Raw genomic sequence first — 15,170 nt, 5'->3', positions numbered from 1 at the left:
CATGGAGGTTCCTCAAAATGTTGAAAATAGAGCTGCCCTATGACCCAGCAATTGCACTACTGGGTATTTACCCTAAAGATACAAACGTAGTGATCCAAAGGGGCACGTGCACCCAAATGTTTATAGCAGCAATGTCCACAATAGCCAAACTATGGAACGAACCTAGATGTCCATCAACAGATGAATGGATCAAGAAGATGTGGTATATATACACAATGGAATACTATGCAGCCATCAAAAGAAATGAAATCTTGCCATTTGCGACAACATGGATGGAACTAGAGCATATCATGCTTAGCGAAGTAAGTCAAGCAGAGAAAGACAACTATCATGTCATCTCCCTGATATGAGGAAGTGGTGATGCAACATGGGGGCTTAAGTGCGTAGGAGAAGAATCAATGAAACAAGATGGGATTGGGAGGGAGACAAACCATAAGTGACTCTTAATCTCACAAAACCAATTGCGGATTGCTGGGGGGAGGGGGCTTGGGAGAAGGGGGGTGGGGTTATGGACATTGGGGAGGGTATGTGCTTCGGTGAGTGCTGTGAAGTGTGTAAACCTGGTGATTCACAGACCTGTACCCCTGGGGATAAAAATATATGTTTATGAAAAATAAAAAATTTTAAAAAAATCTAAAAAAATTGTAATCTGTGAATTGAACACTAAATTCTGATCTACAGTAGTCTATTTCCCAAAATAAAGATGAAGATGCAGTCTTCAGGCTTTCTTTTATATTTCATTGGAGGTGTTCATTCATTTATTCCTTAAAGGTGTAAGTACTAAGAATGTATTAAATCATATGCCAGTCACTGGTAATTCTAGGAGAAAGTAGTTTTCAAAAAGTGACTCATATTGTAGTATGAAATTTAAATTTAGTGTTTGAATATAATGCAGTGTGCATTGTAAAAGTGCATATAAAGTTTTATCAAAGTACAGAAAGGATACAGTTATTTCTGTCTTAAAGTGAATAGATGATGGCAGAATGGAATTCTAATTCCAGTGGGAAATAAAATAGGGTACTAAAAATACGAAGTCAATAAGATTGGGTAGAATATGAGAGAAGCACAATGAAAACTGCTTTCAGGAGAAACAGTTGGAGAGATGTATGTATGATCTGTTGGGATGTGAAAAAACTGAAATCAAGACTGTCAGTTAGGAGGTAACCATTCTATGTTGACTTTGCCCATAAGGCATATACATAATGATGATAAGGATAAGGAGTTTGTGCCTTCATGGTAAAGTCATCACTTAGAGAAGAAAATTAATTCCCTTAGAAAAATTTTTCCTACACTTGGAAGACTGCTTCCTATATTCCATTAGGTTCTGGTTGATTAGTGTACTGATTTTTATACAATTTTACCTACACTTGGAAGACTGCTTCCTATATTCCATTAGGTTCCTTTTTAGGCTAACCCTAAAGGATTCGAAAGTATGCCATGTATTTAGGAGACAATACCAGGGAGTACCAGTAGGGGAATGGGAAATTGAGACTGGGAAGAGAGAATAAGGCAGCCAGAGGGTTACTAAGGATCATGCAAATTAATACCTTGCTTAACTGAAACTTAATCCTACCAGTGGACTCTGGAAGCCGGTGTAGAACAGGCTGACTTACTCCACCATGGGGCACAGGAGTTTGGTGTATTTACATCCCAGTTCTCTTCAGTCATTGTTATGTGACTTAGGTAAAGAAAGAAGGCTCAAATGGCCAAAGAAAAACCATAAGACATCAAAAAGCAGTTGTATGTAGTTTGAAGTGAAGCAGGTGTCCACTAAAATAGTAAAGTAAAAGCAAGGAAAGATTGCCAAGGTTATATTTTACTGTCAAAAACTCTAATCATTTCATGACTTAGTTTCTTTCTATTTATATGTTCTACAGTTAATCTTTAAAGATGTAGTTTTAAATGTTCTAATACTGAATGTTTCTAATTTTTTTCCTATGGCAGAGTAACCAACACTTTCTGAAAGCAATAACTGAACAAAATGTGGAAATCGAGCGACTCCGAAAACAACTGAGGTATTTTCAAAAATGAATTTTGTTATTTTATTAATAATTATTTTTCTTCAGAATAAGTTATGATGCCATACTTTTTCCATGAGCATTTTTTTCTTCCCTTTAAGCTTCTGTCAATAGCTTTCTGTATATATGATCTGTTAGTACTGAAAAAGACTGAAATTGTGACGCTTAGCAGGAAGCAACTATAATATATATATATACACATATATATATGCAGGGATGTTCCTTGAAGGTAAAACCAGTGCCTATGGAAGGCAATCAGTTCTCTTAGCAATATTTTTTCTGCACATATCTTTGTATTCCCCAATAAGCAGACCCTGAGAAAAGGGATTTAGATGTAATATAAGTGAGCACCAGTAGAGGAGTGGGGAAGTAAGACTGGGAAAAAGACAAAGCCGATAGAGGGTTTTTAAAAATCAGGTGACTTAATACTATACATGTTTATTGTGGCTGAGTGGTTTAATAATCATTGCATTAATAGACTTCACAGGAAAAACTTTTTCACTTTTTTTCCCCCTTATTCATAATACGTAAAATCCACAAGTATGGATATAATAGAGTTTTGCTCTATGATGGAGTCATTTAGAAATATCTTTAAAGTATAATATAAATTAACATTTTATAAAAAATATAAATTTCTACATTGAATTTAGATGTCACGTCTTAGTCTCCTCCAGTCTATAGCAGTTCTTCAGTCATTGGCTGTCATCATTTCCAAGCTTCTGAAGAGTACTCACCAGTTATTTTGTTCCTTTGATGTTTTCTCAGGATTTAGACTGTGGTTATGGATTTTTATGAAGAATACCACAGGTGAAGTGCCTTTCTCATCTTATCACATCAGGGGATACATGATATCAGTAGGTCTTATTACTAGTGATGTAAACTTTGATCACATGCAAGGTGGTATCTATCAGGCTTCTCCACTGTTACCCTTTTTCCCTCTCCAGGGGTTTGTCACAATGTCCAGCCCCACTCTAAGGCAGAGGAATTAGGTTTTGCCTCCTGGAGGGAGGAGCATCAAGACATCTGTGGACTTATGTTAAGCCTCCATAGTAATTAATAAATACTTCGGACAACATACTTTGAGGCTATACAAATATCCTGGTTCTATAATTTAGATGTTTCCAAAAGCCATTTCTACATATATCATTTCCTTTGCCCTTCCTAAGAATCCTTTATTTAATGAGTAAATGGACCGAAAATGAAAAAAATATATATATACAAATTTCTGTTGGTTAAATGAACCTTGCTATTTATTTTTATACCATCATGTATTTTGCCCCACAAAATATTTTGCTTTTTTAATAATTTATTTTATAAAATGTTATGTACCACTTCTTATATTTTTATTGCCTTAATCAACTTCTTAATTTAATTTAAATAAATTTACTTTCTTTTGCCCTAGACATTTCTAGCTATGAGCTCTTATTTGGGCTTCCTTGTTTCTTTAAATGTTATTACTTTACAGTTTAAAATAGTAATGGTTTATTAATTGCAAGATTTTGTTCATGTTTTCAAGATGGAAGTGGTTTTTTTAAAATTATAAAAGTAATGTAAGTCCATTATAGAAGACTCTAGATAGTATAAAAGTATAACAAGTTGCAGTACAATTCTGGCACTAACCATAGTTAGTCCAGCCTCCACAAGTTAATAGCATAATTCCCAAGAAGACTATGCTCACTAAAACACAAATTCAGGGATCCTCAGGCCAAACACACGTCTGACCAATTGGCTATACTGTGTTCCAAATAACCTACCAGGCTTAGTAATTCTTTAGAATGGCTCAGGGAACCTATGATTAGTTTTATTATAAAGGTCACGGATCAGAACCAGCCAAAAGAAAAAACCCATGAGGTGAGGTCTAGGAAGGTCTCAAAATTTGAACTTTCATGTCCTCTCTCCATGGAACCAGGAATCATCACCCTCCTGGTGTATCTCATGTTCACAAACCAGGAAGCTCACCTAAGCCTTGGTGTCCGAAAATTTTATTGGATTTTTATTATTTGCATATGATTTATGTTAAATGTAAATACATATACTTTTTTTTTATATATCATTTTTCACAACGCCTGTAACTCCACTCTATCTCAAAAATAAACAAAAATTTTTTCATGTGTCTGATAGCCATTTATATGTCTTCATTGGAAAACTGTCCATATCTTCTGCCCATTTTTTGATATGATTATCTGTTTTGTGTGTGTTGAGTTTGAGGAGTTCTTTATAGATCCTGGATATCAACCTTTTGTCTGTACTGTCATTTGCAAATATCTTCTCCCATTCCATGGGTTGCCTCTTTGTTTTGTTGACAGTTTCCTTTGCTGTGCAGAAGCTTTTGATTTTGATGAAGTCCCAAAAGTTCATCTTCGCTTTTGTTTTCCTTTGCCTTTGGAGACATATCTTGAAAGAAGTTGCTGTGGCTGATATCAAAGAGATTACTGCCTATGTTCTCCTCTAGGATTCTGATGGATTCCTGTCTCACATTGAGGTCTTTTATCCCTTTTGAGTTTATCTTTGTGTACGGTGTAAGAGAATGGTTGAGTTTCATTCTTCTACATATAGCTGCCCAGTTTTCCCAGCACCATTTATTAAAGAGACTGTCTTTTTTCCAGTGTATATTTTTTCCTGTTTTGTCGAAGATTATTTGATCATAGAGTTGAGGGTCCATATCTGAGCTCTCTGTTCTGTTCCACTGATCTTTGTGTCTGTTTTTATGTCAGTACCATGCTGTCTTGGTGATCACAGCTTTGTAGTAAAGCTTGAAATCAGGTAATGTGATGCCCCTAGTTTTATTTTTGTTTTTCAACATTTCCTTAGCAATTCGGGGTCTCTTCTGATTCCATACAAATTTTAAGATTATTTGCTCCAGCTCTTTGAAAAATACCGGTGAAATTTTGATTGGAATGGCATTAAAAGTATAGATTGCTCTAGGCAGTATAGACATTTTAACAATGTTTATTCTTCTGATGCAAGAGCATAGAATGGTCTTCCATCTATTTGTGTCTTCTTCAATTTCTTTCATGAGTGTTTTGGAGTTCCTCGAGTATAGATCCTTTACCTCTTTGGTTAGGTTTATTCCCAGGTATCTTTTGGTTCTTGGTGCTATAGTAAACGGAATCAATTCTCTAATTTCCCTTTCTGTATTTTCATTGTTAGTGTATAAGAAAGCCACTGATTTCTATACATTGACTTTGTATCCTGCCACGTAACTGAATTGAGTTCTAGTAGTTTGGGGGTAGAGTCTTTTGGGTTCATCATCACTAGCCATCAGGGAGATTCAAATTAAAACCACATTGAGATACTACCTTACACCAGTTAGAATGGCCAAAATTAGCAAGACAGGAAACAACATGTGTCGGAGAGGATGTGGAGAAAGGGGAACCCTCTTGCACTATTGGTGGGAGTACAGGTTGGTACAGCCACTTTGGAAAACAGTGTGGAGATTCCTCAAGAAATTAAAAACAGAGCTTCCCTATGACCCTGCAATTGCACTGCTGAGTATTTACCCCAAAGATACAGATGTAGTGAAAAGAAGGGCCATCTGTACCCCAATGTTTATAGCAGCAATGGCCTTGGTGGCCAAACTGTGGAAAGAACCAAGATGCCCTTCAACAGATGAATGGATAAGGAAGATGTGGTCCATATACACTATGGAGTATTATGCATCCATCGGAAAGGGTGAATACCCAACTTTTGTAGCAACATGGACGGGATTGGAAGAGATTATGCTGAGTGAAATAAGTCAAGCAGAGAGAATCAAGTATCATATGGTTTCACTTATTTGGGGAGTATAACAAATAGCATGGAGGACATGGGGAGATGGAAAGGAGAAGGGAGCTGAGGGAAATTGGAAGGGGAGGTGAACAGTGAGAGACTATGGACTCTGAAAAACAACCTGAGGGTCTTGAAGGGGCGGGGGGTGGGAGGTTGAGGGAACAAGGTGGTGGGTATTAGTGAACGAACGTATTGCATGGAGCACTGTGTGTGGTGCAAAAACAATGAATACTGTTAAGCTGAAAAGAAATTTTAAAAATTAATTTAAAAAATTAAAAAAATTAAAAAATTTTAAAAGGATACTTCTATGGCAGGGGTGGGGTGTAGTGGTTGGCTTTCAATTTTAAATTAAAGTATTCAGAATAAATATCACTGAGCAGTTGAGATTCGAACAAAGACTTGAAGAATGTGAACTTTTCCATACAATTGAGGGAAAGAGCGCTCAAAGTATAGAACTTGCCATTGCATAGTTGGAAACATACCGGGGGAACAGCAAGGAAGTTGGCTGTGATCTATTGCTGAGTAGCAAACCATTCCAATATTTTGTGACTCAAACAATAACCCATTTAGCTTATGATATGAGGGACAATAGAGCAGTATTCTGGTCTGGGCTTACTGGGCTATATCTGCTAGATTTGCCCATGTGTCTCTAGTCAGATGGTTGGTCCAGTTATAATGCAATAGTTGGCAGTGGGTGATAAACATCTCTGGCAATCAGCAGTTTCTTTACCAGGACAACAAGGAAAGTCATACTTCTTCTCTTGGTCATGGCAGGATTCCCAAATATAGTAAGAGAGCAGATCTCAGTGTACAAATACATTTCAAGCCTCTCTTGAGTCATATTTGCTAATTACTTATGGCAAAGAAAGTCACCAGGTCAACTCAAATTATAGGGAAATAGATAACCCTCTTGATGGGAATATTTTCAGCATCATGTTACAAAGATGTGGATGTAGAGTGGGAAGAATTTGGAGCAATTTTTTATACTTTCTCTTACCTAGTATACAGAGTAGACTGAAACAGAGTATATGAGAGCAGTAAGAGATGAAGTCAGAAATGTTATGGAACGTGGAAGACAAGGTCGTATGGGGCCTTATAGGCTATCGTGAGGACTTTGGTTTTTTGCTGTGGGTGAAATAGGAATGGTTTTTTTGTTTCTTTTTTAGGAATGGATCTTAATAGAAGATTGACGTGATCTGACTTATATTTTATTTGATTGATCATTCTGACTTCCATATTGTAAACAGACTGTAATGAGAGAAAAATGGAAGCAAGGAGACCAGTGAGAAAGCTATCACAGTAATCCAGGCAAAAAATCATGTTGAATAGGACTGTGGTGGTGACAGTGGGAGATGGTTAAGATGTGGCCACTTTCTGGATATCTTTTTTTAATGTTTTATATGGTAGATTTAAGAGGATTTACCGATTGGCTGGAGGAACCAGAGAGATTGAGTCATCAAGGGTGACCTGTGTTGTTTTTGTTTTTTGGGTTTTTTTTCCATAAGCAACTGAAGAATGAAGGCAGAACTCTATGTATAGGTGGCCAGATTTGATGGGGATGGAGAAGTTGGGCCATATTGAGTTTGCAGTAACTACTGGAAATCCTAATGCTGATAACTATTAGCAAGCAGATCAGTAGAGATCTGGACTTAAGATATGAGATGTTTGATGATCAACATAAGAATAGTGTTAAAGGCCATGAGACTGGGATAGATAAGTACACTTGACTCATGAATAGCACCGGTTTGAACTTCATGGGTCCATTGTAAATGCATTTTTTTCTTCCTTAGAATTTTCTTAATATTTTTTCCCCTAACTTACTTTAAGAATACTGTATATAATATGTATAACAAAAAATATGGGTTAATCAACTGTAAATGTTATCACTAAAGCTTCTGGTAAACAGTAGGCTCTTAGTAGTTAAGTTATGGGGGTGTCAAAAGTTATATGTGGATTGTTGACTACATGGGGGGGGTTGGTGCTCCATGTTGTTGAATGGCCAACTTTTTTAAATAGGAAGATTAAATTCCCTAATGAGAATAAATCTTCCCAGATCTTTAAAATTAATCTCAATGTAAATTGTGTTAAAACCCCTATATTTTGTGTGTATATGTGTCTGAGAGAAACTTGGCAATCTAATCCTAACATCATTAAATAGGGAAGTGCCATTTGCCAAGGCCATTCTGTAGAAGAATAAAAAGCAGTGTTATTTGTAAGAGCATGAGTTTGACAAAATAGAACAGAATAAAGAGTAAATAGAAATTTAGTATATGACAGAGGGGGGATTATAAATCAGTAGGAAAACAATCATATGGGGACTGGTTGCTATCCATGAAAAAAAAGTCTGTAAGGTTTTGTTTTTCACATTTAAGTATTTATATGGTTTTATGGATTAAGTATCTAAATGTAAAAAGCAAGACTTAAAAAAAAAAACGAACAATCTCTCTTGAACATTTTGCTAGGGAAGTGTTTTTTTTTTTTAATTTTTAATTTTTCTATTAATATATAATGTATTATTAGCCCCAGGGGTACAGGTCTGTGAATCGCCAGGATTACACACTTCACAGCACTCACCATTGCACATACCTTCCCCAATGTCCATAACCCAACCATCCTCTCCCAACCCCCTCAGTTTGTTTTGTGAAATTAAGAGTCTCTTATTGTTTGTCTCCCTCTCAATCCCATCTTGTTTCATTTATTCCTTTCCTACCCCCCCCCATGTTGCATCTCAACTTCTTCTTATCAGGGAGATCATATGATAATTGTCTTTCTCTGATTGACTTATTTTGCTAAGCATAATACCCTCTAGTTCCATCCAACTTGTTGTAAAAGGCAAGATTTCATTTCTTTTGATGGCTGCGTAGTATTCCATTGTGTATATATACCACATCTTCTTTATCCATTCATCTGTTGATGGACATCTAGGTTCTTTCCATAGTTTGGCTATTATGGGCATTGCTGCTATAAACATTCGGGTACACGTGCCCCTAGGAAGTGTTTTTTTTTTTTTTTTTAAGATTTTATTTATTTATTTGACAGAGAAAGATCACAAGTAGGCAGAGAGGCAGGCAGAGAGAGAGAGAGAGAGGAGGAAGCAGGCTCCCTGCCTAGCAGAGAGCCTGATGCGGGACTCGATCCCAGGACCCTGAGATCATGACCTGAGCCGAAGGCAGCGGCTTAACCCACTGAGCCACCCAGGTACCCTAGGGAAGTGTTTTTTAATCAAAATTTAAATCCAGGCCAAAAAGGAAAGATTGATATATTTAAATATGTTAAATGTAAAACTTCTATTAAAAAATCAGTATGATCTCCCTGATACGAAGAAGTGGTGATGCAACATGGGGGCTTAAGTGGGTAGGAGAAGAATAATGAAACAAAATGGGATTAGGAGGGAGACAAACCATAAGTGACTCTTAATCTCACCAAACAAACTGAGGGTTGCTAGGGGGAGGGGGGTTGAGAGAAGGGGGGTGGGGTTATGGACATTGGGGAGGGTATGTGCTGTGGTGAGTGCTGTGAAGTGTGTAAACCTGATGATCCGCAGACCTGTACCCTGGGGATAAAAATACATCATATGTTTATAAAATATAAAAATAAATTAAAAAAATATAAAAAATCAGTATGTCAAATGAAAAAGCAACTCTTAGTCTGTGAGAAGACATTTGCAATGCATATAATTAATAGTACATTAGTGTTGAGATACATTAACTAGGCATCAGTAATAATAAGTAAAAGTCCAAGAATTGGGCAAAGTATATGAACATTTCAAAAGTCATAGCAATCAAGAAAATGCAAGTTAAAATAATGTGATACTATTTCTAAATACTGCTACTGAAATAATGTGATAATTGTGATACCAATTATCAGTATCAGAAATGTGTGGAGTGTAATAACAAGGTACAAAAGGAAATTATAGTACAGGATGATATAGTTTATATATTTTAAATACTTTAAACAGTAATGTATATTGGTTATGGATATATACTTTTTAGTTATATACATATCAGGGTATACAGTAAAATAAAATGTATATATGTTGTATGTGTATGTATATTATAAAATAATAAAATTTAAAAATTACTAGGACTGATCTACCCTAACTTCAAGTTAATGATTGTCTGTATTCGTAGAAGTGGGGCATTGGAAGCAGCCTAAGTGTGTGTCACTGAGGAAATGGATAGGTAAAATGTAGTGTTTGCATCCTGTGGAATATTGTGCATCATTTAGAAACATATATTTACATGTAAAGGTATAGTTTTGGCAACATAGATCTAAAAAACAAGGCTTTATTAAAGTAAAAAGGGATATTGATCTATAACATAAAAACACATGCATGTAGGGGCACCTGGGTGGCTGAGTCGGTTAAGTGTCTCCTGGGATTGAGCCCAAATTGGGCTCCCTGCCCAGCAGGGAGCCTGCTTCTCCCTCTCCCTCTGCTGTCCCCCTTGTTTATGCTCTTTCTCTCTTTGTCAAATAAATAAAATATTTTTATATGCATGCAAATAACAATATACATTTTACCAGTATATGTGTATGTCCAAGAATATATTGCATTTTCATGTGAACCTACGAAGTGAGGAATGAAAGAGGGATTGGGAATCAACAGAAAAATAAACAAATGAGAGCTGTTTTTCACAGCTAATAGTGAAATGGGTCTTGGAAAGAGTATTGTGATTAGCTCCACTCTGCGCTCAATGTTCAGAAAGAGTAGAAGAAAAAAGAATGTGACTTACAGTGTACATAGGATGAACCAGGGTGTGGAGATTCTGGAAGGAAGATGAATAAGAAAATTGATTCATAAAGACTTGCGGTCATATGATAATAGAAACTTAAAATGCATGTAAAAGATTCCATATAGGAAAAATGGGTGGAACTTGGTAATATAGGACTAAAGAACAGGGGAACAATTTCAGAATTTTATTGCTAAAGCTATCTTAATGATCATCTTAGTTTAACTTCCAGTTTTATGGAAGAAACAAAACTGAACCAAAGGTTCAGGAATTGTCTTATCTAGGGTTGCACAACGAATTCATGGAATTGGAATTCTGATCTTATAATTGCTAATCTGGTGAGTTTCTAAACCTGACTTTCTGACAGTATTCACAGAAGTAAGAAAGTCCAGAATGAGAGTTAATTATTAAAGGATCATGAGTGCTTACATTGACTTTTGACATCTGCATGGAAGTTTCATTTGGTTTTTGGACATTTGCGCCTAAAGATTTTAAATTAAGGTTAGATAATCAGTAAAGGTAGTTGTGATTTTCTAAAGCCTAAAAGTTTTTAAGTGTTTAATTGTCCGTGAGCAATTTTGCCATAATATTTACTGACAATATTCTGTAGCTTAGCATTAAGCAGTTCATGGTTGTATACATAAAACTATGCTTGCTTTTCCTGCCACAGATTTGGAAACATAAGGATAAGCAGATGCTTCTTTTAGAGTAGAGGGTGTTGCTTTCAAGCTTGACAGATTCTGAATGATGGGGCATATTGACATTACCAGAACTTGGGTTTTTGAGATGCCCCTAAAACTATGCCAAGAATAAATAAATTGAAAACTCTTTAAATGCTAGATTTGTTTAAGTTTCTACTTATACTGAAAACAATTAGTTTCATTTGCTATCTGGTTTTATAGTGCAAAAAAAAAAAATAGAATCATAGGAACTTAAAATGAAAGCTTTTATCATTTCCTTCTCAGTAGTGTCTGGTGAGGCTCTGTCATAGATAAAACTCTCTAACCTAGTTTCTAAGAACCTTCATTCACCAGCCCCCATCCCCAACCTTCCAGTTATGTACAAACTGCTCAAAGTAGTCATTTTACTGTTTCTCATGGAAAAATGTTGGTTTCTTCCTTTGGCCTTTGATCATTATTTCGTTTCTCAGAAAACTTACAACTTTCAAAATCTGGTTAAAATCTGCCTTCTCTGAGACTTCTCTCAATTCATCACACCAGATTTTTACTTTTTTCTTGTGGATATACTCAGCATTTATTCACTTTAAGATGAGATTTTATGCTATTTCTCTTTCAGTCCTTTTTTTTGGTCATATATTTTGTTTATAATGTATATTTAGCTAACTTATGGAAATGATTATTTTTCAAATCATGTGATCACATTGTATATCTGCCTTTTTTTTTTTTTTTTTTAATTTTAGAGAGCAAGTGAGCATGAGCTGCGGGAAGTGCAGGGGCGAGAGGGAGGTGGAAAAAATCTCAAGCTGACTCTGTACTGAGGGCAGAGCCCAATGTGCAGCTTGACCTCACAATCCTGAGATCATTACCTGAGCAAGATTCTAAGCAGGAATCAGAGGGTCAACCGAGTAGGCCATGAGCAGGATAAGAGCAGAGAGAGCAGAGCAGGAGAAAGAGAGAAGCAGACTTTCCACTGAGTGTGGAGCCCGATGCTGGGCTCTATCCCAGGACCCTGAGATCGTGACCTGACCTGAAATCAAGGGCTAGCTGTTTAACCAAGTGAGCCACCCAGTCACCCCTCAAGAATAACTTGTAAAAGGCATAACTGTAAAGATTGACTAAAGCACTTGCATAGAGATCCTTATTAACCTTTCATCAGATTGGCATCGTCAGAATAGTTATTTTAAAAAATATACATGTGTGCTCAGTGTAGAAATGGTCCTTAATAAGTTTCTGTATGACATAGCCTCAAAATTGTTGTAATTGGACTCATTTCACACATCTTTTGTGGATTCAACAATTTCCAAAGATGAGATCCCATTCAATTTTTCTAGCTTGAGGTTCTTTTTGTTATTTTCACTCACATAGGTCAAAGATACTAAACTGAGCTTCTTACCACCATCCAGTTCCTGCTTCAGAAAACCAGGAAGCATCCAAAATCCTTTGCTTTTCCAGCTCTACCCTCTAAATGTCTCTCAGGTCCTCCACTTTTTTATCACTATATTGTTACTATTTTGCTCAGTCCATCAATGCTGTAGTAACCTCCAAATTAACTTAGCCCTCCCCACTTTCTTTTTTCATAGTCCTCAAAATTATCTTTCTAAAATAAAGTCTAATCATGTCTGTCTTCTTCGATGGCTACTAAATGCCTGTAGGATTTAATTCAGATTACTCTAAATGACATTAAAGCCTTATGTGACTTGACCCTTGGGAACTTAACTCTGTATTTTGTCAGTCCTCACTTTAATTTCCTGAACTACTTTCGGTTTCCCAAACAAGCCATGCTATTTCATAATTCCCTACTTTTGTTCACATTGTCAGTCTGCCTAAAGTGCCCTTTGCTGATAAATGTCTCAACTTTCAAGGTTCAGCTCAAGTGTCACATTTTCTAGAAATCTTTTTCTAAATATTTATGGTTTCTTCTTTCTTGCATAGGAACCAAGCATGCCTACCTTTGTGCTTCAGCTGTAGATTGCTCATACATCTGTCAGAGCATTTTTAACACTTTAGTGTATATAATTCTTTACAAATTGATCTTTGCTAGTTTATAAGTTCCTTATTTAGCCATTTTTATCTTGCCATCATCTAACACAGTGCTAGACATGTGACAAGTGACAAGTGCTCAAAAAACATTTTTTGAGTCATTAAGTCAGTTAAATAGTTAAATTGCTTCTCATTGGAGGGGCATAACTAAATTTATGTGGGTTTTTCATTCACCCTTAGTCTTTTGGGGCACAACTCTTTCCTTGGACTGTAATTATTTAGAAAATTATATGTTAAATTCTTCAGTTGTGGAGAAACATATGTCTGCTTAGTAGTTTTCCTAATGCACACCTGGAAAAAAAAATTTCTAATATAACTAATAGTAGCCTTGTGGATAAACTAAGAAATTTTTCAATATTTCCCATTATGGATCCAGGCTTTAGCTTATATTGACTTTTAAATCTGTCTTTATTACTAATCATCTCTAGGTTTAAATGCATGATAGACACATTTGTGTATTTTTTATGTTTAGTGTTCTATTTAAATATGACATAAAATCCAGGAAATCTTTAAAATGTGATCATAAAATGCTTTATAACTGAACAGTTTTATTGAAGAGTGTAAGAGCTGATATGATAGGAATGTAATTTTTGGTATAATCTTATTATGCTTAGTGCAACAAAGTTTAAGTTACATAAATCACTATGCATATTCATTGTGTTCGTTAATTTTTTTATGGATGCATACTTTTTTCTTCAAAAATGTGCCAATAATTTTTTATATATTTTAGAAATATACGTATATACCTTTGCCATGTAATAGTTTTATTTTAGCTGAGATAAGAGATTTTTCTCAGATGTTTCATGTCCAAATTTGAATAATATTGTGTCTTCTATTATAAAAATGCTCTGGAAATCTGGAATTCATGGATCACCACTTTTGATTCATAGTATTTTTTGGAAACTATCCCTCATGAGAGATGGCCCTGTGCAGGTGTGCTTGTGATAAGAATTGCCACAGTTGCTTATGTGTTGGCAGCTAGTTTTCTGAGCATAGAAAACATGTATTAAGATAAGAAAAGGGCTTTGTTGGCATTTTCCTATCCCATCATACTCTTTCATTTCAATGTTATTTACTACTTCAGTGTAAACTTTATGAGGACAAGTTACGTACAGTGGCGCCTGGGTGACTCAGTCAGTTAACCATCCATCTCAGTTTTGGCTCAGGTCATGATCTCAGAGTTGTGAGGTCAAGACCCAAGTTGGGCTCTGCTCTGGGTGTAATACCTCCTTAAGCCTGTTTTCTCCTTCTGCCCATGCCCCAACCCCTTTTAAAAAAAGGTAGGGGTTACTTACAGTCACCCCCTTCTCAAAAATGTTTTTCTTTTCCTTTCCTTCTAAAGAAGGCATAAAGAATATTAGACTTACTTCTAGAATATACTGGTCAAGAGTATTCATAACTTAATTGTTTGGAACTTTTACCTCTAATAGGGGGTTACTGTTTTACTTCAAACTATGTATCTTACTGGTGTTTTATATTTTGCTAATACTCCACATTTGCACACCTAAACGAAGTATGTTCTTCTGAGTGGTGTGAAGTTTAAAGAGCATAGGCTTTGAAGTCAAACAGCTCTATATTTGTATTCTTATTTTTTTATTTTCTATTGACTTGGGCAGGATGCTTAACTGATTGAGCTCCAGTTTCCTCATCTTTGAAATAGAAATAAAATGAGCTTCTCTGCAGTTTTGCAATGTACTGTACTTTTACTATCTATGCTCTCCTCCATTCTACTTTGATATCCAACCTATGTAAGTAGGCTTTTGTAAGATATATATATAAAGTAGTCTCTCTTAGCCTTTCTTTTGTGGGGTTCTCCCAAGACCTCCAGTATATCACCTGATGTGATGTGATCCAGATGTCACCTGATTTTCTTCAGATTACTGTATTTTCTTTCCCCTTTTTGAAATTGCTTAGAAGAAGTCACTCATTGGAAT

The 15,170-nt window shown here is 35.8% G+C and overlaps 1 protein-coding gene across 7 annotated transcripts in view; it reads left to right on the top strand.

The window, feature by feature from the left end:
- The window catches only part of SCLT1 (sodium channel and clathrin linker 1), a 179,390-nt gene that overhangs the window by 56,528 nt on the left and 107,692 nt on the right, over window positions 1–15,170 (top strand). For all 7 annotated transcript variants that reach the window (XM_013053900.2, XM_013053898.2, XM_013053899.2 and 4 more), the window contains one exon: window positions 1,945–2,015. In XM_013053900.2, the coding sequence (XP_012909354.1) occupies window positions 1,945–2,015 (71 nt within the window). The remainder of the gene's footprint in view (window positions 1–1,944; window positions 2,016–15,170) is intronic.

This window comes from Mustela putorius, unplaced genomic scaffold, assembly GCF_011764305.1.
Source record: "Mustela putorius furo isolate JIRA1106 unplaced genomic scaffold, ASM1176430v1.1 tig00003866_pilon_pilon_pilon, whole genome shotgun sequence".
NCBI classification, from domain to species: Eukaryota; Metazoa; Chordata; class Mammalia; order Carnivora; family Mustelidae; genus Mustela; species Mustela putorius.
Note: the sequence above shows the minus strand (reverse complement) of the source record. Positions and strands in the feature narration are given on the sequence as shown.